This window comes from Heterodontus francisci, chromosome 1 (assembly GCF_036365525.1).
Source record: "Heterodontus francisci isolate sHetFra1 chromosome 1, sHetFra1.hap1, whole genome shotgun sequence".
NCBI classification, from domain to species: Eukaryota; Metazoa; Chordata; class Chondrichthyes; order Heterodontiformes; family Heterodontidae; genus Heterodontus; species Heterodontus francisci.
Genome location: NC_090371.1, coordinates 45218004 through 45245822, shown reverse-complemented (window position 1 = coordinate 45245822; position 27819 = coordinate 45218004). Strand labels below are relative to the sequence as shown.

At 44.9% G+C, this 27819-nt stretch overlaps 1 protein-coding gene across 3 annotated transcripts; it reads right to left on the bottom strand.

The window, feature by feature from the left end:
- LOC137369172 (zinc finger protein 551-like) lies at positions 1 to 27789 on the bottom strand. 3 transcript variants are annotated; one of them, XM_068029966.1, is made up of 3 exons: positions 27727 to 27789; positions 17656 to 18781; positions 1 to 4459 (listed from the first exon to the last, which is right to left on the bottom strand). In XM_068029966.1, the coding sequence occupies exon 2, from the start codon at positions 18769 to 18771 to the stop codon at positions 17659 to 17661; it is 1113 nt and encodes a 370-aa protein (XP_067886067.1). In that variant the 5' UTR covers positions 18772 to 18781; positions 27727 to 27789; the 3' UTR covers positions 1 to 4459; positions 17656 to 17658. The 3 variants fall into 3 exon arrangements, with proteins under 3 accessions (XP_067886067.1, XP_067886045.1, XP_067886055.1); XM_068029944.1 differs by lacking the exon at positions 1 to 4459 and having other exon boundaries at positions 12216 to 18781; XM_068029954.1 differs by lacking the exon at positions 1 to 4459 and having other exon boundaries at positions 12216 to 18781; positions 27527 to 27759.
- Between the last annotated feature and the right edge of the window lie 30 nt (positions 27790 to 27819).

Here is a 27819-nt window from a genome sequence, read left to right as displayed (position 1 = left end):
TTACAGTCAAAAACACAGTTATAGATTACAAGCAAGCACCTCCTAACCGAACAACCACAGTTTCAGTCTGTGTCTGTTTTTAGGGGCACAACTGAATCCCCAATTAATGTCCACCACTTGTCTACAATTAAACACAATTGATACGCAATTAACAGACTCTCCTCTCTCTCTTTAAATAAAAATTAGAGTTTATATTGTCATGTGAGGCCTCCACCTGTCGGGAATGAGGCACATTAATTTTGTCAGGAGCATTGATTTTAAATTGTTACTGGAGTGAAGAAAGGAAGTTAAACATATCAGCCGTGGCTGGAAAACACATTTGCATATAAACGGACAGGAAGGACAAATCAGCCATTCCCTGGCACATTCAACCTACAATGGACTTTTGATCACCAGATGTTGAAGGTGGGGGAGCTCGCATTCCAGGTTGACTGTTAAGATGGCCGAATACACAAACGAACCGACATGGTCAAACCAGCTAGTCACATGACTAACCTGCTGGGCGACCTGAGTTTTTAAAATTTGTACAGTTTGGGCAAAAGCAGAATGCTCCTGGACTGAGAAGATCTCTCCTGTCTGGCTCGCTCCCATCTCTTTCTCACGGAACTCCAGATCCACTGAAGACACATGAACCCCAAGAGAGAAAAGTCTCCTACAGCAAACAAGGTTTAAGAAGAATACTGGGCCCCAACGAAAAGCAAGATCTACTTACAATCAAGGATTCTACAGTGAGCTCAAAGAACCATATTAAAAACTTTTCAGGTATTGCCTCAAACTTTTCCAGTCTATTTTTCTTCTGCTCTTTTCTGTCTCTATTTGCATGTGTATATCGTGTAGGCATGCTAATGTGGGCGCGTCGTGTATCAGTAGGTGTTAACGGAATTAGAGTTTAAGTTTAATAAATTTCAACTTTTCTTCTTTAAACCTATGAATGCCTGTTTGTGCTGATTTCTTTGCCTTATAACTGGAAAGCAGTGAACAAGGATTCACCAAAGGGGGAGCTTAAAACACGGCGTGTTTAAAATTAAACCCTGTTACAGTAAGACCAGGTGAAGGCTGAGAGGGACTTGGAGACACCTTTCTCACCTGGTCATAGTATGTACAACCAAAATTTCAAAACAAATTAAATCAAAAACCTCCATATTCTGTACAAAATATTACATTGCAAGACAACCCTCCTCTAGGATCCCTAACAATTTTTAGGTACATGCATTTCTTTTTGTAAAACAGTCAGGCACTTGACGAGTCGCATTCACCTATTTAATTTTACTAATATCCTTTCTCACCAGCATTTGTTTCAAGCCAGCAAGGTCAATCAGTAACCCTTTCTCACACACTTTTTATCGTGTGTACATTATCCCACAGTGAATGGTTATCTACATAACGTTCAATGGGTATACTATCTTCAGTAGCCCATTGTATAGAATCTTACACAAAATCTTTGACAAATAGAATCCACAAGAGCTAGTGCTTCAGCAGCCAAAGTACTTTTAACAACTCTTTTCATATTCTTAGTTTCCGAAGCTAGGGAACAACATTTCCCATCTTCACCCATAAGATATATTATGAACCAGCTGCAGCAAAATACTCATCTAAAGATTGGCATATGAAGCATCACTAAAAATGACTAGTTTCATTGGGGCAGCTAAGGCTGAGAACCTAAGGACATATTTATCCAGATTTAATTATTTTTAATGTTTTATTTGCCCTTAAAACATTTATGACTTTAGTGTGTTTCATCAATAGTATCCAACACATCAAAACTAGCATCTGATCTATTCTAAGTGCACAAACTATTCAACAGACCAATGAAGCTTTGAAATTGCTCTATCTCTGCTTTAGATATAACCTTATCTTTCTGTGAAGACCTAGTATGACTAACTAGGATGGGAGTAAAACTCTCAAAATAGGATTGTTGTTTTAAAGTTATTCCAGACCTACTCTGCTTAATATCTACCTAAACCAATATATTTAAAAGCCCCACAATCCTGACTCAACTTTAAATTCGACTCTAATCTTATTAATAACACATTTCTCAAATTCCACAGCACCACCCCATAAGAAATCATCAGCATGCATCATGAAAATGCCTGAAAGTTTTCCTTTATGATACCAATTAATCAATGCGAGATCTGCTGTCGTTGAACACAACTTATTTTCAGCAAAACTGATCTCACCAAAACAAAAGCACACCCTGAAAGCATCATTCAGGCCATAGACATTTTTGTATAATTTCCATAGTTTTCCTTCTGCATCTGCTGCCTGATAGGACAGTTTCAGAAACACTTCTCTCTAAAAAGTATCACCCTCCAGAAATGCGGCTTTTATGTTGATTGGTCTACACATGTGGCCAAAAGAGCTAAAAAGATTTTTAAGATTACTGTTCCAGTTGTGGGACAGTCCACTCCAAAATCAATATCACACAATTGCTCCTCAAAACCCATAGCAACTAGCCTCGCTTTAGTCGTATAAGTCCCATCTGCAAGGAGTTTTCTCAGTACAAATTCACCTATGTGATAAGTATGCTTGTCCCTTACCTAGTAACTCAGAAAAAACTCCAAACTCTCCAACTATTTTTTCCCTTTTCTTTTGCCTCTCAGTTTATCCCCAAGTTTATTGGCAGCAACCAAAACTTCAGGATCATGAGGAATTCTGCTTCTAGTTCTATTCCGAGACTGTTCTGTGGCCTTTATTTCATTGTATAATCTGTTCAAACTATAGCCTCTACTTGCACTTTTATGTCTGTCGGGACTACTACTGCGGGATTTCCCTCTTGCACTATTGGAGGCTCTTTCTCTGGTATGTGATCATTTTCTGATGCAAGAGTCACTTCCTGTACATTCCACACTTGTTGCATCCCTCCATTCACTAGACCCCTCTGGAATATATATCACAGAAGTACCCACTCTGGGCAATCAGCCTTTAGATGTGATAGCTGTCATGTGTGTCATGATCACTCACATTACCAATACCCAGTCCTTTATCCATCACACTCTGCTCTTCAGGACCTTCACCACAAAAGACATGAACATTTGAAGTACAATGTGCCGCATTTACTTCTATAAAACTGCTTAGTGTCTGTGGCCCGAATTCGGTGGCCCTGCCCATCGACTGGAAAGCCAGGGGGTGAGCCCACTACCACTGGTCCTGGAAGACACGGCAGCATTTTGCCTGCTCAGCCAATTAATTGTCTGTAGTCGTGGCTTCTGCCCCCATGAGGCAGGATGTCGCCTCCAAGAGGTGCCAGCAGCTCTTCAGTCCCAGCAGCTTCACCGAGAGTGGTAATCACTGCTGGGACTGCACCCAGCAAGAAGAGCCACTATGGACACCTGCCTCAGAAGCACATAAGTGGGGCTGGGCTCACCGGGGCCAATCAGGCAGGCCCTTGCGAGAGCAGGCAGGGTTGCTCCAATGCAGACAGACTGTACCACTGGGTGGGGGGGGGGGGCCCTCCATGGGGCACAGGATGCCATTCATTCCACAAGGTGGCTGCCCGGTATTATTGGGCAGCCTCCCCAGATGGTGAAATGCCCATCCATCACTGGTAAAATAGCAGCAGTGGCAGGAAGAGTCCCTAACGTGGCCATTAATTGGCCACTTAAGGGCCTCAAATGGCCTTAGGGCGGGCTGCCTGCCACTTCCTCCGCCGCTGGTAAGACACCAGCAGGGGCAGGTGGGAGACGGACAGGGCATCCTCCCCACCATCCCAACCGATTTTATGCCTCCCACCGCACTCCAGGGGCTGGGCAGCGGGGAGGGATGGGGGGAGTGGGGAACTGGTGTAAAGTTCCGGCCTAATATTTTAAAATTAATTCCTATTAATCATGAGGAATGAACCTTAACAGTTTGATTGCCATGTTTGATAAGTACTGTGTTACCATCACGACCTATTAGCCTTTCCATCCCCTATGACCCTCTCTTTTATAACACAAACCTCTTGAATTAAATTCTGTCTCAGATGGTCTAATACCATGTCTCAGTGCTCTCCAAATCTTTCCGAGACCTCTGCTTTGATGCAAGAACACCTTCCTGCATGTAAAGCATTCAAATGTGCAGAAAAAATAGAACTAATTTTAGTATCTTCTTGAGCAGGAGGATGATTGCACAACACAGAAGGCAATTTGGGATTTCGCATTTAACGGATCATCTTTCTTGTTAATTTCATCCCAGAATTCTATTAGAAGGTTCAAATCTTCATCACTATCCAATTGACAGACATACATTTCACAAAATACAATGGATGTATTAAAGATATTCAGAATGAGGATGAAAACACCTTTAGCAGATGTAGTTATTACAGCAGGTGACAAAATGGGAACAACAAATGGACGAATCAATCCGAAGAATGTCCAAGGAACAGTCAATAAGTGCTTCAGGTGTGACTTGAAGTATCATTATGCGGTGAACTGACCAAAACGAAGAGACGGGGTCCTCGAAATGACACATAACAAAGAGAAATCTGAGGAAGAGCATAATGATAATGATGAATCAAACAAATTATACTAATCACAGGGAATTTTAGTCTAGTGATAAATGTGTTAATCATAAACCCCTTTAATTGTGCAGTATTAGATAGTACTTGTACTTCAATAGTATTTGGACAGATTGGTTAAAATGTTATCTAGATTCATTAAGTAGTAAGGATCAACGCAAAGTTAAGGAATACAAAAGTATGACTTGTTTTAGGTTTGGCAATGGCAACACTTTGAAGTCACTAAACAGAGCAGTGATTCCATGTAAAATAGCTAGAGTAAGCAATTTTGTAAGTTCTGATATATCTGTAGTGAGATACCTTTGGGGCTAAATTTTATCAGCGCGCCGCTCTCCGTGGTGGCGTGCTTTGAAGTTGGCAGCCTTCTGACATGGAAGTGCCGCCGCAAAGCCCCCGCGGTATTACGCCTGAGGGGTTATTTAAATGGAGGGGGTGGAGTGGCCACCCCCGATGACATAGAGGGGGCGGCTGCTGTGTCCCCGGCAATGACATCCGGTGCCATTTTCAAAGGGCTTGAAGCCCTTCAGGAGACATTTACATTTTTAAAGTGATACGGTTTCAATTCAATTAAAATTAAATTTTATTAAAACTTCAAACCCCCTCTCCCATCCCCCCAATACATAAATAATTTGTTTTATGCCCTATCCCCGCGACCTCTACCAACTAGAAGGACAAGGGCGGCAAATGCATGGGAACATCACCACCTGCAAGTTCCCCTCCAAGTCACACACTACCCTGACTTGGAACTATATCACCGTTCCTTCACTGTCGCTGGGTCAAAATCCTGAAACTCCCTTCCTAACAGCACTGTGGGTGTACCTACCTCATATGGACTGCAGCGGTTCAAGAAGGCAGCTCACAACCACCTTCTCAAGGGCAATTAGGGATGGGCTATAAATGCTGGCCTGGCCAGTGACGCCCACATCCCATGAATGAATAAAGAAAAAACCCTTTGACTCTAAACCCCTTCCCACCATCCCCACAGCCAATAAGGATTGTTTTTTCTGCTCCCGCCCTGATAATTTTATTCCTTCCCCCCTCCCCACCAGTGTTTCGCCTCGGAACTCCATACGGAGTTCCGAAGGTGTGCACATTGCGGCCAGCACCCATAAAATCGGTGTGGGATGGCTGCCGGCAGCAGGTAAGTTCATTTGCATGTTAGGTGGGCTCATTTCAATATTTTTATGAAGGGCCCGCTAATATCCAGTGGGGTGTTGTGGGTCGTGGCGGGTCGCTCCCACAACCATTTTACGGGCCTCCCCGCCACGATCCACGACGCCGAGCGGCAGGTAAAATCCAGCCCATGCTCTTGAGTAAATCTTCTATGAAAAAGACACAATTGCAACTTGGCATGGAGCATGATAAGGCAATTATTTTTGGAAAGTCAGTTGACCTTTACCCAGTCAGGATATTAGTGTATCCCCTGAACAAAATCTGATGTTTCTTATCAGAGTTTTAGACAAGTATTAATGGCATAAAGTGATAAGAATTAGAGAGAAAAAACATCTCAAAGTTACATAGACAATTTGCCCACCCTACTTGCCAACAGTTAAAAATCCTGCGAAAAAATTCAGGTGCAGCTGATGACGAGTATACAAGGCTAATAGAACAGGTTAGTGAGAAGTGAGAAATCTGTAAAATGCATCAAAGGATGCCTCCCCGTCCAATTGTAAATCCATTGGCACGTGACTTTAACAAGGTAGTTGCCATGGATCTAAAGGTATGGAATAAGGACAGAAATATTTTCATCCTGCATTTTATTGACCTGGTGACCAGATTTAGACTTTTTACAGTAAAACATAGTAAGGACAAGAGGGTTACAGACAAAATCAGGGAGTAAAGCATAGGAACTGGACTTAGAACACCAGCGAAGTTTCTGACTGATAATGGAGGGGAATTTGCTAATGACGAGTTCAGAGACATGGGTGGAAACATGCATATCACGGTCATGAATACAGCAGCAATGGTCTTTGTAAAAGGAATCTACGGGTGGTTGATGAAATTGTACATAAAATTTTAACTGATTGACCAGACTATAAATTGGTAACTGCCCTGGCATGGGCTGTTCATGCAAAGAATTTTCCGCAGATGTTTGGAGGATTAACCATCTATGGGCGAAATCCCAAATTGTCTTCTGTGCTGTGCGACAGTCCTCCTGCTCCAGAAGGTACTACAATTAATTAAAATTGTTTGAGCATTTGAATGCTTTACATGCAGGGATACAGGTTTTCATCAAGGCTGAGGTCTCTGAGAAAATTCATAGAGCACTGATATCAGATCATCTGAGACAGACTTCATTTCAGGAGATTTGGTGTACTACAAATGGGAAGGTCAGAAGGAATAATGTAAGAAATAATAGTGTTATAGAATCGTAAGAAATAGATCTAGTTAAGGAAAGTACCTCAACTGTCTGCCTGAGTTGACACAGAACAATGTTAATCATGATGGATAAGGTTTTTCCACAAGGGCTCGTCATGTGGCCAAGGACGTAACATAGAAATAGCCTTTTGTGTAGGCAAAGCTGGGCCTGATAAGATGTTGGGGAAGGAGCCTCATGATCCACATATCTAAAGAAACTGTCTGGGAGAAGGCAACAAGATGTCCATACAATAGCTAAGTGAAGGAATGACCTCACGAGGCTGGAGCCGAGGTTGGGAGGGATCCGCCTTGATTATCTATTCCCCAGTAATTGGACAAATAAATGGCTAAAGGTAATTAAATGAATGGTTGACATGAGGTATCCACTGGCCCTCAAAATAAGGTATATAAAGGGGCAGTCAAGAAGGGAAGGGGGGCTAATAGAGGATGGTTTCCCGAGGTAGATCCATGCTAGCTTTGGCTTACCATCTTAGCAAACTTTAGAGAATACCAAAGAAAAAGAGATCATTACCGCAGGCTGCAAAGATCAAACTGTCCTGCTTCGTCATTCGTCCGTCCGATCCGGGGCCAGTAAAATGTTCTCACTTGTCATAGGTTGTATGTCTACTACGTTTATCCTGATTGTGTGTTGTATTTTGAACTGTTGCTCCTCAAAAATCCACTTGTGACTTCTTGACCCTTTTGGGTAATCTGTGACTCGATTAAATCTTACAATGGAAAGGCCCTGCTATGGTAATAGGTCATGATGGTAAGACAGTACTGGTCAAACATGGCAATCAAACTGTTAAGGTTCATTCCTCATAATTGATCTGAATTAATTATAAAATCTTGGTCTCTAAGCAGCTGATGGCTGTAAACGAGGCACCTTGTACTCAAATGCTTATGTATTTTTGTGATGAGGGTCCTGAGGAACAGAATATGGTTGGACAGGGGCTGAATAGTGGTAAGGTGAGTGATCATGACACACATGACTGAGCTATCACATCCACAGATCAGTTGCCCAGAGTGGGTAGTCAGGTGACATATATTCCAGTGGGATTTAATGAATGGAGGATGTAATGATTGTGGAGACTGCAGGGGTATAACATCTGAAGAACAATGAGTTTCACACTCCCAGACTTTGGGATCGTAAACAAGGAGGCAGTGATTCTAAGGAGGTAAAGTGCATGGCAGCTGTTAACAGCTAGAAACAATGAAAAGCCTTGATGGTGTTGCTGAAGCCAGACCTGTGGACTTTGCAGATTGGAAAAGGGCAATAGGCTATTGACTTGTGATTCCAGATACATTTAACAGATTTTCTAAAGGCAGAGTGGCTATAAAAAAGGAAGACAATAAAGTGTCAGCCAAGAGAGACAGCGAGAGAGCGCGAGAGAGAGGGAACACTTGCTCTCAGTAAAAACATATATAGCGAAAGTCTTCAAAGACTTGAACCTGTTTCGAAAGTTAGGTTTGCAGTAAAGTAAAAGACCAAGAAGATCACCAGGAATCTGATTCACGGACGTCCAGGTCAAAAGTGCTTGGAGAAGTGGGAAAAGAGGATATTTACTTTTAGAATGGTCTGGGAGATCCAAACCATTGCAACTGAGTGGAGTTTGGGACTTTTAACCGTGAAGATTTCACCATCAAAGAGGACTGAGTAACATCCAAGTGTTTCAAGTGTTTTAATAAGTAAAGAAAATACTTTTCTTTGTAATTTGGGGTATCAGCTACTTAAAAAGTACTATTTAGTTAAGTGTTAAAATGTGAAATCTTGTCATGTAATTCATTAAATTGGTCTGGGGGTTCAATCTCATATTTTATCATCAACAGACTCACTGAGGTCGTAACAGAAACCAAACTAAGCATCAGTGAGCAGGTTATTGCTGAGTAAGTGCCGCTTGATAGCGCTGTCGACAACACCTTCTATCACTTTGCTGATGATTGATTGGATTGGATTGTCCTGCTTTTTGTGGAGCAGACATACCTGCGCAATCTTCCACATTGTTAGGCAGATACCAGTGCTGTAGTTGTATTGGAACAGTTTGACTAATGGTGCAGCTAGTTCTGGAGCCCAAGTCTTCTGTATTACAGCCGGAATGTTGTCAGGGCCTATAGCCTTTGCTGTATCCAGTATCTTCAGACGTTTCTTGATATCACATGGAATGAATTGAATAGCTGAAGACTCGCATCTGTGAGGGTAGGGACCTTAGAGGAGTCTGAGATGAATCATCCACTTGGAACAACTGGCTGAAGAGTTTGCTAGTGTTTCAGCCTTGTCTTTTGCACTGATGTGCTGGGCTCCCTCACCATTGAGGGTGGGAATGCTTTTGGAGCCTGCTCCTCCAATTAGTTGTTTAATTTTCCACCATCATTCATGACTGGATGTGACAGGACTGCAGAGCTTTGACCTGATTTGTTGGTTGTGGGATTGTTTAGCTCTGTCTATAGATTGCTACTTCTGCTGTTTACCATGCATGTAGTCCTATTTTGTAGCTTCTACCATGTTAGCACTGCATTTTGAGGTACCCCTGGTGCTGCTCCAGGCATGCTCTCCTACACTCCTTATTGAACCAGGGTTGGTCCCCTAGCTTGAAGGTAAAGATAGAGTGAGGGATATGCTGGTTACAAATGGTGGTTGAACACAACTCTGCTGCTGATAGCCCACAGCACCTCATGGATGCCTAGTTTTGAGCTGCTAGATCTGTTCTGAGTCTATCCCATTTAGCACAGTGGTAGTGCCACAACATCATGGAGGATGTCCTTAGTCTAAGGACGGGACTTTGCCTCCACAAGGACTGTCTGGTGGTCACTCCTACCAATACTGTCATGAACAGATGCATCTCCTGCTGCATATGGTGACAACGAGGTCAAAAAGGTTTTTCCCTCATGTTGGTTCTCTCATCTCCTGATACAAGCCCAGTCTGGCAGATATGTCCTTCAGGCCTCGGCCAGCTCAGTCAGTGGAGGTACTACCAAATCACTCTTAGTGATGAACAGTGAAGTTCCCCACCCAAAGTACATTCTGTGCCCTTGCTACCCTGAATTCTTCTTCCAAGTAGTGTTCAACATAGAGGAGTACTTATTCATCAGCTGAGGAAGCATAGTAGGCGGTAATCAGCAGGTTTCCTTGCCAATGTGAAAGGCACTTACCTTCTCCCCAAAGCTGACCCTGAATCCAATCAGCTGATGGGCTTCCGAGCTTTGGGAAACCAGTCAGCTGAAGGGATACACGGTCAGCTTTGGGGAGAAGCGAAGTGCCTTTACAGCACTGCTTGTGGACCAAGAAGGAGAAGGAGTGCTTCCCTGCAGCCTCTCAAGTTCTACCTCTCCTTGTGTCTGACTATACAGGGTACAGTAGCATAGTGGTAATGTTGCTTGACTAGTAACCCAGCAGCCTGAACTAACAATCCAGAGATAAGATTTCAAATCCCATGCAGCAACTGGGGGAATGTAAATTCAGTTAATGAAATAAATCTGGAATTAAAAAGCAAGCATTAGTAATGATGATTCCGAAACTATGAAATTGTCATTAAAAACCCATCTTCAACCTTTAGGGAAGGAAATCTGTCATCCTTATCCAGTCCAGCTTATACGTGACACCAGACCCACAGCAATGTGGTTGACTCTTAAATGCCCTCTGAAATGGCCTAGCAAGCCACTCAGTTGTTAAGGTGACTCACCATCAACTCCTCAAGGACAATTGGGAATGGGCAATAAATGCTGACCTTGCCAGCACGCTCACAGCCTGTGAATGAATAAAAGAAAAAGATACCCCACCCCCCTCAATTCCGGGGTCAGGGATTAGACCACACACTCCACCAACAGAAACAGACCCCCCCTCCCTGCAGCTGCAGCCTGCTCTGGAATCTTCCTCACCTGACTGGAAGCCAAGCCTGTCGATCAGTCTGTCTTTCAGTCGAGGAACCTGTCAAAGCAAATTTACGGACTTCTGGAGATGTCAGGTGTTCAGGGGTAGGTCAGGAGTTTAAAGGGGAGAGAATTATAGAAAGGTTACGGCACAGAAGGAGGTCATTTGGCCGATTATGTCTATGCCAGCTCTCTGAAAGTAATTCAGCCAGTCCCACTACCCTGCCTTTTCCCTGTAGCCCTGCAAATCTTTTCTCTTCAGATAACTATATACCCTTTTGCAAGCCACAATTGAACCTACCTCACCACTCTCTCAGGCAATGCATTCCAGATCTCCCCCACTCCCTGTGTCAAAAAGATTTTCCTCATGTCGCCTCTAGTTCTTGACCCTTCCACCAATGGGAACAGTTTCTCCCTCTCTACTCTGTCCAGACCCCTCATGACTTTGAACACCTCTATCAAATCTCGTCTCAATCTTCTCTTCTCTAAGGATGACAGCCCAGGTTCTCCAGACTATCCTCACAAATTACGTGCCTCATCCCCTGAACCATTCTCATCAATCTTTTCTACACCCTCTCCAATGCCTCCATATCCTTCCTAAAGTGTGAGGTGGAAGAAGGTTCTCAAAGGAAACTCCACCGCACCCCCCTCCCCACAGCCTATGTAGCCCACCCATCAAGATTCAGAAGGTGAAACGCTAACTGTTCCTCGTTCTATAAATTCTTATCCTGAGAGACAATGGGTAAGCGCCTGTAGGTGGTCAGTGGTTTGTGAAGCAGCGCCTGGAGTGGCTATAAAGGCAAATTCTAGAGTGACAGACTCTTCCACAGGTGCTGCAGATAAAATTGGTAAATGCTGCCTGATTTATTGAGTCCTCCTGCATTTTATATCAGCAGAGTGAGACCAGGAATCAGCAATAGAGCCATCAGACAATTCCTGCACACCACTGAGCTGTTGTCCAAGCTAAGTTCAACACAAAAGCAAAATACTGCACATGCTGGAAATCTGAAATAAAAACAGCAAATGATGGAATTACTCAGAAGGTCAGGCAGCATCTGTGGGGAGAGACACACAGATTTAACATGTCAGGTCACTGACCTTTCGTCCTAGTGGATGGTCTGCAGGCTGTCAGAGGGGTGCGCACTCGTAGAAGTATACCTTCACCCTGTCAGTAATTACAGCGAAGGGATTTGATTCACTCTGTGTTATTTGCATTGCAAACAGGGAAGGGTAACATTTGAGGCCCTTAATTATCCACCAATCCCCATGAGGGCTCCTCACATATCCACCAATCCCCAACAGGGCTCCTCACATATCCACCAATCCCCATCGGGCTCCTCACTTATCCACCAATCCCCATCAGGGCTCCTCGCTTATTCACCAACCCCCATCAGGGCCCCTTCTTTCTGTTGGATAAGTGAAGTCCCACTGTGTGTAATATGCAAAGCAGTAGGAATTATCAACAAGTGTCAACTAGCACTTTTTAATTAGAGATTTTAATAACTTGCATCATTCAGACATTGAATTATAGATTTTACAAAGATTAATTCAGCATTGACGTCAAAACTTAATTATTGTAATTATAAAAGATGTTTTCCCCATGTCATAAAGTCATATAGTTATACGGCACAGAAACAGGCCCTTCGGCCCATCGTGTCTGTGCCGGCCATCAAGCACCTAACTATTCGAATCCCATTTTCCAGCACGTGGCCCGTAGCCTTGTATGTTATGGCGTTTCAAGTGCTCATCTAAATACTTCTTAAATGTTGTGCGGGTTCCTGCCTCTACCACCTCTTCAGACAGTGCGTTCCAGATTCCAACCAACCTCAGAGTAAAATTTCTTTCCTCAATTCCCCTCTGAACCTCCTGCCCCTGACCTTAAATCTACGCCCCCTGGTTATTGACCCCTCCGCTAAGGGAAAAAGTTTCTTCCTATCTAACCTCATAATTTTGTATACCTCAATCAGACCCCCCCTCAGCCTTCCCTGCTCGAAGGAAAACAACCCTAGTCTATCCAGTCTCTCTTCATAGCTGAAATGCTCTCGCCCAGGCAACATCCTAGTGAATCTCCTCTGCACCCTCTCCAGTGCAATATCATATTTCCTACAGTGCGATACCCAGAACGGTACACAGTACTCCAGCTGTGGCTTAACTAGCGTTTTATACTGCTCCATTATAACCTCCCTGCTCTTATACTCTATGCCTCGGCTAATAAAGGCAAGTATCCCATATGTCTTCCTAATCACCTTATCTACCTGTGCTGCAGCCTTCAGTGATCTATGGACAAGTACATTAAGGTCCCTCGGACCCTCTGTACTTCCTAGGGCCCTACCATCCATTGTATATTCCCTTGCCTTGTTAGTCCTCCCAAAATGCATCACCTCACACTTCTCAGGATTAAATTCAATTTGCCACTACTCCGGCCATCTTACCAGCCCATCTATATTGTCCTGTTGTCTAAAGCTTTCCTCCTCATTATTTACGACACCACCAATTTTCATGTCATCTGCGAACTTACTGATCTTATCTCCTATATTCACGTCTAAATCATTAATGTACACTACAAACAGCAAGGGTCCCAGCACCGATCCCTGCGGTACACCACTGGTCACAGGCTTCCACTCGCAAAAACAACCCTCGACCATCACCCTCTGCCTCCTGCCATGAAGCCAATTTTGGATCCAATTTGCCAAATTGCCCTGGATCCCATGGGCTCTTACCTTCTTAACCAATCTCCCATGCGGCACCTGATCAAAAGCCTTACTGAAGTCCATGTAGACTACATCAACTGCTTTCCCCTCATCTACACATCTAGTCACTGCCTCGAAAAATTCAATTAAGTTAGTTAGATACAGTCTCCCCCTGACAAAGCTATGCTGAGTATCCATGATTAATCCCTGCCTCTCCAAGTGGAGATTAATCCTGTCCCTCAGAATTTTTCCAATAGTTTCCCTAACACTGACGTTAGACTCATTGGCCTGTAATTACCTGGTTTATCCCTGCTACCCTTCTTGAATAATGGTACCACATTCGCTGTCCTCCAATCCTCTGGTACCTCTCCTGTGGCCAGAGAGGATTTGAAAATTTGCGTCAGAGCTCCTGCTATCTCCTCCCTTGCCTCTCATAACAGCCTGGGATTCATCTCATCTGGGCCTGGGGATTTATCCACTTTTAAGCCCGCTAAAACAGCTAATACTGCCTCCCTTTCAATGCTAATATGTTCGTATATCACAATCCCCCTCCCTGATCTCTACACCTACATCGTCCTTCTCCATAGTGAACAGAGATGAAAAGTAATCATTTAAAACCTCACCTATGTCCTCCAGCTCCACACACAGATTGGCACTTTGGTCCCTAATGGGCCCTGGTTATCCTCTTGCCCTTAATATACTTATAAAACGCCTTAGGATTTTCCTTTATCTTGTCCGTCAGTGTTTTTTCCTGTCCCCTCTTCGCTCTCCTAATTACTTTTTTAAGTACCCCACTACGCTTTCTATACTCCTCTAGTGCCTCCGCTGTTTTCAGCACTCTGAATCTGCCATAAGCCACCTTTTTTTCCTGATCCAATCCTCTATATCCCTTGACATCCAGGGTTCCCTGGCCTTGTTGCTCCTACCCTTCACCTTAACGGGTACATGTTGGCTCTGAACTCTCACTATTTCTTCTTTGAATGACTCCCACTGATCTGATGTGGACTTTCCTACAAGTAGCTGCTCCCAATCCACTTTGGCCAGATCCTGTTTTATCATATTGAAATCGGTCTTCCGTCAATTCAGTACCTTTATTTCCAATCCATCTTTGTCCTTTTCCATAACTACCTTAAATCTTACAGAGTTATGGTCACTATCCCAGAAATGCTCCCCCACTGACACTTCTACCATTTGTCCGGCTTCATTCCCTAGGATTAGGTCCAGTACTGCTCCTTCTTTTGTAGGACTTTCTATATACTGGCTCAAAAAGCTCTCCTGTATGCATTTTAGGAATTCTGCCCCCTTTAAGCCTTTTGCACTAAGACTATCCCAGTTGATATTGGGGAAGTTGAAATCCCCTACTATTATTACCCTATTGTTTTTACACCTCTGAGATTTGCTTACATATCTGCTCCTCTATCTCTCCCTGACTGTTTGGAGGCCTGTAGTACACTCCCAGCCAAGTGATTGCCCCCTTTTTGTTTTTAAGTTCTACCCATATGGCCACATTTGAGGAACCTTCTCAGATATCATCCCTCCTTACTGCAGTAATTGACTCCTTGATCAACAGTGCAATGCCACCTTCTCTTTTACCCCCTCCTGCCAGAAGATTCTATACCCTGGAATATTGAGCTGCCAGTCCTGCCCCTCCCTCAACCATGTCTCTGTGATAGCAATAATATCATATTCCCAAGTGCTAATCATCGCCCTCAATTCATCTGCCTTACTAGTAAGACTCCTTGCATTAAAATAGATGCAATCCAGCCTTGCATTTTTCACTTGTGCCTTAACAGGTCTATATTTGCTCTGCCTTCCAGACTGATTCATTTTCTCTTTTATATTTGACTGTGCATCACCCCCTACTGTACCTCCCGCTGTATCCCATCCCCCTGCCAAATTAGTTTCAACCCACCCCCCCACCCCAGAACAGATCTAACAAACCTCCCAGCAAGGATGTTGGTCCCGTTCCAGTTCAGGTGCAACCCGTCTGACTTGTACATATCCCACCTTCGCCAGAAACAGACCCAGTGATCCAGGAAACTAAAGCCCTCCCTCCTGCACCATCTCCTCAGTCACACATTCTGCTCTATCCTCCTATTCCTATACTCCCTAGCACATGGCACCAAGAGTATCCAGAGATTACAACCTTTGAGGTTCTGCTTTTTAATCTGCTACCTAGCTCCCTAAATTCTTGTTGCAGGTCCTCATCCCTCTTTCTACCTATGTTGTTGGTACCAATGTGCACCACGACCTCTGACTGTTCACCCTCCCCCTTCAGAATGTCCTGCAGCCGCTCTGTGACATCCTTGACCCTAGCACCAGGGAGGCAACATACCATCCTGGAGTCTCGTTTGCGGCCACAGAAACGCCTATCTGTACCGCTTATGATAGAATCCCCTATAACTATAGCTCTTCCACTCCTTTTCCTCCCCTCCTGTGCAACTGAGCCACCGGTGGTGTCACAGACTTGGCTCTTGCTCTATTCCCCGAGAAGCTATCTCCCCCAACAGTTTCCAAAGCGGGAAATCTGTTAGATAGGGAGATGGATCCAGGGGACTCCTACACTAACTGCCTAGTTCTTCTCTGCCTGGCGGTCACCCATTCCCTTTCTGCCTGAGCAGTCTTCACCTGCGGTGTAACCACATCTCTGTCGGGGCTATCCACAATGATCTCAGCCTCACGGATGCTCCACAGTGTCTCCAGTCGCCGCTCCAGATCCAAAACGCGGATTTCGAGTAGTTGCAGCTGGAGACACTTCTTGCACACGTGTTCGCCCTGGGCACTGGAAGTGTCCCTGACTTCCCACATTGCACAGGAGGGGCATTCCACGCCGCCGAGCTGCCCTGCCATGACTTACCCTTAATTTATCCCCTGAAATTACCCATGTGCCACTGATTAGCAGAGAATGATTGAGATGACAGTTCTTAAAGAAACACTTCACCCCCAAACAAGTCATCAATTAGCTCTCATTTTATCTTAGAGACAACAGGGCTCAATTGTGCGTTTAAAATGACTGAACCTATATCCAGAATATTAAAATCTAGTCTCGTCGTATGGGTTATTCACATCGGCTGAAACAAACCCAACATGGATTAAGAATTGGTTGACGTGGATTCAGAATTGCTTGACAGACAGGAAACAGAGAGTAGGAACAAACGGGTCTTTTTCCAGGTGGCAGGCAGTGACTAGTGGGGTACCGCAGGGATCTGTGCTTGGGCCCCAGCTATTCACAATATATATTAATGACTTGGGTGAGGGAACTAAATGTAACATTTCCAAGCCTGCAGATGACACAAAGCTGGGAGGGAATGTGAGCTGTGAGGAGGATGCAAAGAGGTTCCAATGTGATTTGGACAAGTTGGGTGAGTGGACAAATGCATGGCAGATGCAGTATAACATGGATAAATGTGAGGTTATCCACTTTGGTTGTAAAAACAGAAAGGCAGATTATCTGAATGGTGATAGATTGGGAAAGGGGGAAGTGCAATGAGACCTGGGTGTCCTTGTACACCAGTCGCTGAAAGCAAGCATTTTCAGGTGCAGCAAGCAATTAGGAAGGCAAATGGTATGTTGGCCTTCATTGCAAGAGGATTTGAGTACAGGAGCAAGGATGTCTTACTGCAGTTATACAGGGTCTTAGTGAGACCACATCTGGAGTATTGTGTGCAGTTTTGGTCTCCTTATCTGAGGAAGGGTGTTCTTGCCTTGGAGGGAGTGCTAAGAAGATTTACTAGGCTGATTCCTGGGTTGGCAGAATTGACGTATAAGAGATTGGGTCAACTAGGCCTATATTGACTAGAGTTTAGAAGAATGAGAGGAGATCTCATAGAAACCTATAAAATTCTAACAGGACTAGACAGGCTAGATGCAGCGAGGATGTTCCTGACGGCTGGGGAGTCCAGAACCAGGGATCACAGTCTCATGATATGGGGTATTCCATTTTAGAACCAAGATGAGGAGAAATTTCTTCACTCAGAGGTTGGTGAACCTGTGGAATGTTCTACCACAGAAGGCAGTGAAGGCCAAGTCATTAAATATATTCAAGAAGGAGACAGATATATTTCTCAATGCCAAAGGGATCAAGGGATATGGGGAGAAAGTGGGAAGAGGGTACTGAATTAGACAATCAGCCATGATCTTTTTTGAATAGCGGAGCAGGCCCGAAGGGCTGAATGGCCTATTCCTGCTCCTATTTTTTGTGTTTCTATGGTTCAGTGCTGCATGTGATTCACAGCAGAATCCACTCACTAATCACACGTGAACTCGCTGGTGTCTCAGCAGGTTTGACGACCGATTGAATTCCTTCCCACATGTGGAGCAGATGAATGGCCTCTCCCCGGTGTGAATGCGCTGGTGATTCAGCAGGGAGGAAGAATGACTGAATCCTTTCCCACAGACGGAGCAGGTGAAAGGCCGCTCCCCAGTGTGAACTTGATGGTGCCTCAGCAGGCTGGCTGACTCTACAAACCCCTTTCCACACACTGAGCAGATGAACGGTGTGTCTCCGGTGTGAACCCGTTTGTGTTTCAACAGGTTGCATGATTGTACAAAGCTCTTCCCACAGTGAGAGCAGCTGAACGGTCTCTGCCCAGAGTGAATTTGCTTATGGACCTTCACTTCGTTGGAACTTTTGAAGCTCTTTCCACAGATAGAGCATTTAAAGGGTCTCTCCTCAGTGTGAACTCGCTGATGTTCCAGTAGGATGGAGGAACGAGTGAATCCCTTCCCACACACGGAGCAAGTGAACGGCCTCTCCCCGGTGTGAACTCGCTGGTGCCTCAGCAGGTGGGCTGACCGAGTGAAACTCTTCCCACACACAGTGCAAATGAATGGCCTTTCCCCAGTGTGAACTCGCTGGTGCATCTGGAGGCTAAATGACTCACTGAATCCCTTCCCACACATGGAGCATGTGAACGGCTTCTCCCCGGTATGAACTCGCTGGTGAGTTTCCAACTTGGACAGGTAACTAAATCCCTTTCCACAGTCCCCACATTGATACAGTGGATCCCCGGTGTGGCTACCATTGTGCCGCATGAGGCTAGCTGATCGCCTGAAGCCTTGTCCACATACAGAACAAGTGTACGGTTTCTCTCCACTGTGAATGGTGCGATGTTTTCTCAGACTGTGAAACTGGTTAAAGCTCTTCCCACAGTCAGTGCACTGGAACACTCTCACTCGGGTGTGTGTGTCTCGGTGATTTTCCAGGCACACTGATGTTTGAAATCTTTTCCCACAGACAGGACAGACAAACATTTCTCCTTCCATCGTTAGAGGCCTATTATGTTCAGGTCCTGGTGAGTTCAATGACTCGGTCAGATCTTGGCATGATGTTTTGTTTGAGTTTTCCGTCTGTAAATCCTCCATTTCTAATACCCTGTGAAATATTTGCAGAAGTCATTACTGTAAGAGCAAGGCATGGATTCAACTCTAGTTTCTCGAGAACATTCTTTCCTTCAAAGCTGTGGAACCATAGCTGACACAATCTCTGTCCATGGCCCGACACTGATATCTAGATTTGCACACTAGCTACCAATTCTTCATCGCTTCCTGCTCTCCTGACATTGCTGAAGTGCTTTCCACAGAAACCAGTTACCAAAACATAGATCACTCATCATGCAAGAGCCAAGAGTGACTGCAAACTGACTATTCCTCTGTGACAGCCTCATATCCTGTTATCTTCACCTGATACTGCACACCCACTGCTGAGCAGGAGTTACAGGACCTTCCTCCAAATGCCTCAATGCATAGAGACAACACTTAGCATCCTCCTGAGCTGCACAGTTCCTGTAAAACCAGGTTATGAAACTCATTATTGTAAGTACAAAATAGAAATTCAGAACACACAGTTCCACTTTCTATAGAACATATAGAACACGTTTGTTCTCCATCCTACTTGGACTCTTTGATGTTGTGCGCAGACTACACTGAGCAAATGTAGAGTCAAACAGTAGTTTAAAAGATGGCATTTTAGAGCAGATGAAGCCAGTAGAATAATCTAAGTTACAGCTATCCAACTGAGTACGGAAGAAATTTCCTGGTGATTACCACCTACTGTCCTCCCTCAACTAATGAATCATACTCCTCCATATTGAATACCACTTGGAAGAAGCACTGAGGGCATAGAATGAGGAACTTCAATGTCAGTCACCAAGAGTGGTTCAGTAGCACCATTACTGACTGAGCTTGCTGAATCCTGAATGACATATCTGCCAGAATGAGCTTGGGTGGTGAAAGAACCAAAGCTTCGTCCTTACCAATCTACCTGTTGCAGAAGCATCTGACAATGACAGCATTGGGTGGAATGACAAACACGCAACTCTTGCAGAGACAAAGTCTTGTCTTCACATTGAGTATAACCTCCATCATGCTGTGTGACACGAGCACCGTGCTAAATGGAATAAATTCAAAATAGACCTGGCAGCTCAAAACTGGGCATCCATGAGGCGCTGTAGACTATCAGCCACAGCAGAATTGTATTCAACCACAATCTGTAACCTCAGGGCCTGGCAAATCCCCCACTCTACCATTACCATCAAGCCAGGGGATCAACCCTGGTTCAATGAGGAGTGCAGGAGGGCATACCAGGAAAATAAAATAAATAATTGAATAAAATAATTAAGTAGTTCATTAAAACACATTAAGGATGGCAGGGCAGGTGATGTGTCATGGCTGCAGCGTGTGGGAACTCCTGGATGCCAGTGTGATCCAGGGCAAACACATCTGCAGTAAGTGTTTGCGGCTCGAACAGCTTCGGTTCAGAGTCATTGAGTTGGAGGCTGAGCTGCAGACACATCAGGGAGGGGGAAAGTTACCTCGACACTTTGCACCAGGAGGTGGTCACACCCCTTAGGATAGTGTTTTCTGATTTGGGCAGTGGTCAGGGACAGGAGAGTATGGCTGCAGCTGAGTCAGGCAAGGGGACCCAGAGGGCAGGAATGCGGGAGTCTCAGCCTTTGCGATTGTCCAACAGGTTTAAGATTCTTTCAGCTTGTTTAGATGAGAGTGGGGGATGGAGGGTGGATGAGCAACCTGACCATGGCACCATGGAACAGGAAGTCATTGAAATGGAGGGAGAAAAAAGGAACATAGTGGTAGTAGGGGACAGTATAGTTAGGGGGATTGACACTGTTTTTTTTTATTCATTCAGGGATGTGGGCGTCGCTGGCTGGGCGACTGTTCTCTACAGCAAATAGCAAGAATCCAGACGTCTGTGTTGTCTGGTGCCAGTATTCGGGACATCTGCTCAGGGCTGGAGAGCAACTTACAGTGGGAGGGGGAGGATCCGGTCGTGGTCCATGTAGATACCAATCACATAGGCAGGACAAGTAAAGAGGTTCTGCACAGTCAGTATGAGGAACAAGGCACCAAATTAAGAAGCAGAACATCAAAGGTAATAATGTCTGGACTGGTGTGGTAGAAGTGGGTTCCAGTTCATGGGGCTCTGGCACCAGTACTGGGGAAAGTGGTGGCTGTACCGTTGGGATAGTCTACACCTGAACCATGCTGGAGCCCATATTTTAGTGAGCCGCATAACAAGGGAAGTAGAGAGGGTTTTAAACTAAATAGTGGGGGCAAGGGATCAAATTTGGGAAGATATGGTAAATTAAGGAGTAGAGGCAAGGCAAGAGAAAAAGGTATTAATATGGGAAATGATAATCAGATTGTGACAACAAAGGACAGAGCATACAAATCTAAGAGTAAATCAACAGATAAGGCTAGAGGTTTCAAAAATAATAAAAGGACAACACTAAAGGCTCTGTATTGAATGCACGTAGAATTCGAAACAAAACAGATGATCTGAGAGCTAAGTACAATCTGATAGCCATCACAGAGACATGACTGCAAGATGACATAGATTGGGACGTGAATATTGAAGGGTACGTGGCATTTAGGAAGGACAGGAAGCTAGGAAAAGGTGGAGGGGTAGCTTTGTTAATTAATGATGGTGTTAACGCAATAGAGAGGGATGACGCAAGTTCAGGAAACCAGGATGTAGAAGCAGTTTGGGTAGAGATGAGAAATCATAAAGTCAAAAAGTCACTTGTGGGAGTGGTGTACAGGCCACCTAACATTAACCACACTGTAGGACAGGGTATAAAGGAAGAAATAATGGCAGCTTGTCAGAAAGGTATAGCAATAATTATGGGGGATTTTAACCTACATACAGACTGGAACAATCAGATGGGCAGAGGTAGCCTAGATAAGGAGTACATAGAATGTTTTCCGGATAATTTGTCGGAACAGTACGCTCTGGAGACAACCAGAGTGCCGGCTATACTAGACCTGATATTGTACAATGAGATAGGATTAATTAATGACCCCATAGTTAAGGCGCCCTTAGGTAGCAGCGATCATAATATGATTGAATTTTACATCCAGTTTGAGGGAGAGAAGAGTGAGTGCAAGACTAGTACTTTAAAATTAAATAAGGGCAATTACGAGGGCATGAAAGCAGAGCTAGCTAAAGTGAACTGCCAAATTAGGTTAAGGGATAGATCAATAGAGATGCAGTGGCAGACATTTAAGGGGCTATTTCAGAATACATAGAATAGATATATTTCAACGAGAAAGAAAGATTCCAAGGGTGGGACCCGCCATCCGTGGTTAACTAAAACAGTTAAAGATAGTATCAAACTTAAAGAAAAAGCATATAATTGTGCAAAGATGGGAGGCAGGTCAGAAGACTGGACAGAATATTAAAAACAGCAAAGAATGACTAAAAGATTGATTAGGAAGGCAAAATTAGAGTGTGAGAGGAAATATAAAGACAGATAGTAAGAGTTTCTATGGATATTTAAAGAAGAAAAGTTAACAAAATGACCGTTGGTCCTATAGAAAGTGAATCTGGAGAATTAATAATGGATAATAAGGAGATGGCAGATGAACTGAGCAGGTATTTTGCATCGGTCTTCACTATAGAGGATACAAGTAACATCCCAGAATTAGCTGTAAGTCAGGAAATGGAAAGGAGCGAGGAACTCAACAAAATTACAATCACCAGGAAAGTGGTATTGAATAAATTGTTGGAGCTGCGGGCTGACAAGTCCCCGGGTCCTGATGGACTTCATCCTAGGGTGTTAAAATAAGTGGCTCGTGAGATAATTGATGCGTTAGTTTTAATTTTCCAAAATTCCCTAGATTTGGGAAGGTTCTGCTAGATTAGAAAATAATGAATGTAACTCCTTTATTCAAAAAGGAAGGGAGACAGAAAGCAGGAAACTACAGGCCAGTTAGCTTAACACCTGTCTTAGGGAAAATGCTAAAAGCTATTCTTAAAGACGTTAAAGCACGTCACTCAGAAAAATTCAAGGTAGTCACGCAGAGTCAACATGGTTTTGTGAAAGGGAAATCATGTTTAACCAATTCATTGGAGTTCTTTGAGGGAGTCACATGTGCTGTGGATGAAGGGGAACAGGTGGATGTATTGTACTTAGATTTCCAGAAAGTATTTGATAAGGTGCCACATCAAAGGTTATTGCAGAAAGTAAAAGCTCATGGTGTAGTGGGTAACATATTGGCATGGATAGAAGATTGGCTAGCTAACAGGAAACAGAGAGTAGGCATAAATGGGTCATGTTCTGGTTGGCGAGATGTAACGAGTGGTGTGCCACAGGGATCTGTGCTGGGCCTCAACTTTTTACAATTTATATAAATGACAGATGAAGGGACCGAAGGTATGGTTGCTAACTTTACTGATGACGCAAAGATAGGTAGGAAAGTAAGTTGTGAAGAGGACATAAGGAAGCTACAAAGGGATATACATAGGTTAAGTGAGTGGACAAAGACCTGGCACATGGAGTGTAATGTGGGAAAGTGTGAAATTGTCCACTTTGGCAGGAAGAATAATAAAGAAGCATATTATCTAAATGGTGAGATATTGCATAACCCTGAGATGCAGAAGGATCTGGGCATCCTAGTGCATGAATCGTAAATGGTTAGTATGCAGGTACAGCACGTAATTAGGAAAGCTAATAGAATTTTATTGTTTATCACGAGGGGAATTGAATACAAAAGTAGGGAGGTTATGCTTCAGCTATACGGGGCATTGGTGAGACCACATCTGGAGTATTGTATACAGTACTGGTCTCCTTACTTAAGGAGGGATGTAAATGTGTTGGAGGCAGTACAGAGAAAGTTTACTAAACTAATACCTGGAATGGGTGGGCTGTCTTATGAGGAAAGGTTGGACAGGCTAGGCTTGTCTCTGCTGGAGTTTAGTAGTCACAGTATTTGTATAGCTGGTCCAGTTAAATTTCTGGTCAATGATGACTCCTCCCCCCCCAGGATGTTGATGGTGTGGGATTCATTGATGATAATGCTGTTGACCGTCAAGGGGAGATGGTTTAGATTCTCTTGTTAGGAATGATCACTGCCTGGCACTTGTGTGGCACAAATGTTACATTCCATTTCTGAGCCCAAGCCAGATTGTTGTCGAGGTCTTGCTGCATCCGGGTATGGACTGCTTCAGTATCTGAGGAGTTGCAACACTTGCAATCATCAGCAAACATCCCTACTTCTGACTTTTAGAAGGACGTTGACAGAGCAACTGAAGATGTTTGGGCCTAGGACACTGCCCTGAGGAACTCCTCTGGGGAGGCAGTGGTGTAGTGGTAAAGTCAGTAGACTATTAACCCAGATCCAGAGCCCTGGGCTAATACTCTGGGGGACATGGATTCAAATCCCATCATGGCAGGTGGTGAAACCTGAATTTAATTAATAAAAATCTGGAATTAAAATCTAGTCTAATGGTGACCATGAAACCATTGTCGATTGCTGTAAAAACCCATCTGGTTCACGAATGCCCTTTAGGGAAGGAAATCTGTCGTCTTTACCTGGACTGGCCTAGATGTGACTCCAGACCCGTAACAATGTAGTTGGCTCTTAAATGCTCTCTGAAGTGGCCTAGCAAGCCACTCAGTTGTATCAAACTGATACAAAGTCTAAAGAAAGGAATGAAACCGGACAGACCACCCAGCATCGACCTAGGCACCAGAAATGACAGTGGCAAATACAGCCCTGTCGGCCCTGCAAAGTCATCCTTATAAACATCTGGGGGCTTGTGCCAAATTGGGAGAGCTGTCCCACAGACTAGTCAAGCAACGGCCTGACACAGTCATATTCACAGAATCATATCTTGCAGACAATTTCCCAGACACCACCATCACCATCCCTGGGTATGTCCTGTCCTACTGGCAGGACAGACCCACCAGAGGTGATGGCACAGTGGTATACAGTCGGGAGGGAGTTGTCCTGGGAGTCCTCAACATTGACTCCGGACTGCATGAAGTCTCATGGCATCAGGTCAAACATGGGCAAAGAAACCTCCTGCTGATTACTACCTACCGCATCCCTCTTGGCTGATGAATCAGTACTTCTCCATGTTAAACACCAATTGGAAGAAGCACTGAGGGTATCAAGGGCACAAAATATACTTCGGATGGGGGACTTCAATGTCCATCACCAAAAGTGGCTCAGTAGCACCACTGTTGGCCAAGTCCTGAAGGATGTAGGTGCTAGACTGGGTCTGCGGCAGGTGGTGAGGGAACCAACAAGAGGGAAAAACCTATTTGACCTCGTCCTCGCCAGTCTACCTGTCGCAGATGCATCTGTCCATGACAGTATTGGTAGGAGTGACCACTGCACAGTCCTTGTGCAGACAAAGTCCTGTCTTAATAAAGCATACAGTATCCTGGGCTTTATTGATAGGGGCATAGATACAAGAGCAAGGAAGTCATGTTGAACTTGTATAAGACACTAGTATGGCCTCAGCTGTAGACTGCGTCCAGTTCTGGGCGCCGCACTTTAGGAAAGACGTGAGGGCTTTGGAGAGAGTACAGAAAAGATTTACGAGAATGGTTCCAGGGATGAGGAACTTCAGTTAAGAAGACAGATTGGAGAAGTTAGGCCTGTTTTCTTTTTTTTTAAATTCACTCATGGGATGCGGGCATCACTGGCCAGACCAGCATTTATTGCCCATCCCTAATTGCCCTTGAGAAGGTGGTGGTGAGCTGCCTTCTTGAACCGCTGCAGTCCATGTGGGGTAGATACACCCACAGTGCTGCTAGGAAGGGAGTTCCAGGATTTTGACCCAGCGACAGTGAAGGAACGGCGATATAGTCGTTTCTTGATATCACGGGGAGTGAATCGAATTGGCTGAAGACTGGCATCTGTGATGCTGGGGACTTCAGGAGGAGGCCGAGATGGATCATCAACTCGGCACTTCTGGCTGAAGATTGTTGCAAATGCTTCAGCCTTATCTTTTGCACTGATGTGCTGGGTTCCCCCATCATTGAGAATGGAGTTATTTGTGGAGCCACCTCCTCCAGTTAGTTGTTTAATTGTCCACCACCATTCACGACTGGATGTGGCAGGACTGCAGAGCTTAGATCTGATCCTTTGTTTATGGGATCACTTAGCTCTGTCTATTGCATTCTGTTTACGCAGTTTGGCACGCAGATAGTCCTGTGTTGTAGCTTTACCAGATTGACACCTCATTTTGAGATATGCCTGGTGCTGCTCCTGGCATGCTCTCCTGCAATCTTCAGTGAACTGTGGTTGGTCTCCTGGCTTGATGGTAATGGTAGAGTGGGGGATTTGCCAGGCCATGAGGTTACAGATTGTGGTTGAGTACAATTCTGCTGCTGCTGATGGCCCACAGCGCCTCATGGATGCCCAGTTTTGCATTGCTAGATCTGTTCGAAATCTATCCCATTTAGCACAGTGGTAGTGCCAAGCAACACGAAGGAGGGTATCCTCAATGTGAAGGCGGGACTTGGTCTCCACAACGACTGTGCAGTGGTCACTCCTACCAATACTGTCATGGACAGATGCATCTGCTGCAGGCAGATTGGTGAGGACGAGGGCAAGTATGTTTTCCCCTCTTGTTAGTTACCTCACCACCTGCCGCAGACCCAGTCTAGCAGATATGTCATTTAGGACTTGGCCAGCTCGGTCAGTAGTGGTGCTACCAAGCCACTCTTGGTGATGGACATTTAAGTCCCCCACCCAGAGTACATTCTGTGCCCTCGCCACCCTCAGTGCATCCTCCAAGAGCTGTTCAACATGGAGGAATACTGACTGATCAGCTGAGGGAGGGCGGTAGGTGGTAATCAGTAGGAGGTTTCCTTGTCCATGTTTGACCTGATGTCATGAGACTTCATGGGGTCCAGAGTCAATGTTGAGGACTCCCAAGGCAACCCCCTCCCTACTGTATACCACTGTGCCACCATCTCTGGTGGGTCTGTCCTTGGAGAAGGCCGAGGGGTGATTTGATAGAGGTATTCGAAATCATGAGCGGTCTCTGCAGAATAGATAGAGAGAAACTGTTCCCCCTCATGAAAGGATTGAGAATGAGAGGGCACAGATTTAAAGTATTTGGTAAGAGAAGCAAAAGTGATATGAGGAAAATCTTTTTCATGCAGAGAGCGATTAAGAACTGGAATTGCCTGAGATTGTGGTGGAGGCAGGTTTAATTGAAGCATTCAAAAGGGAATTAGACAGTGGCAGCAGTGTGTACCATCTACAAGATGCACTGCAGCAACTCACCAAGACTCCTTCCGAACTCGCGACCTCTACCATCTAGAAGGACAAGGGCAGCAAGTGCATGGGAAGAACACCACCTGCAAGTTCCCCTCCAAGACACACGCCATCCTGACTTGCAACCATATTGCCGTTCCTTCACTGTCGCTGGGTTGAAATCCTGGAGCTCCCTTCCTAACAGCACTGTGGGTGTTCCTACATCCCAAAGACAGCAGCGGTTCAAGAAGGCAGCTCACCCCCACCTTCTCAAGGGCGATTAGGGATCGGCAATAAATGCTGGCCTTGCCAGCAACACCCACATCATCTGAATGAATAACCAAAAAAAAAAAACTCCTTCAGCAATGTCCTGGGGCTGAGATGATTGGCCTCCAACAACCACAATCATCTTCCTTTGTGTTAGTTATGACTCTAACCAGTGGAGAATTTTCCTCCCGATTCCTATTGACCTCAATTTGTCTGGCAATGAGGATCAAGTGTTACAAACAGGGAGGTGGAACAGAGAGCACGCGCCTGGCTTCAAATGGCGATTTCACCGCCTTCCTCCCAAACTAAAAGGTACTCGAATGACAGCAGCGCTTACCCAGAATGCCTCGCGCCCGGGAACCTGCCCTATCCACAGCAGCAGAATGCGGTGGCCGTGGGCAAAAGGAACAGCGGGATCGGATTCGGAGCAAGAGACAGCGGCACGTCAGTAGACAAGGGGACAAAGACTTTAAAAACACCGAGTGCGGCCTTAGAAGCCGTATATAAAGATAAATCTCAGCCCTCAGCTGCTCTCACCGCTTCGCCTCTTTCTGCCATCGATGCCGCCGAACTCAGAGAAAGGCACAATCCGCAGCCCAGGATGCACTGTGTGTGACGCATGCGCACTCC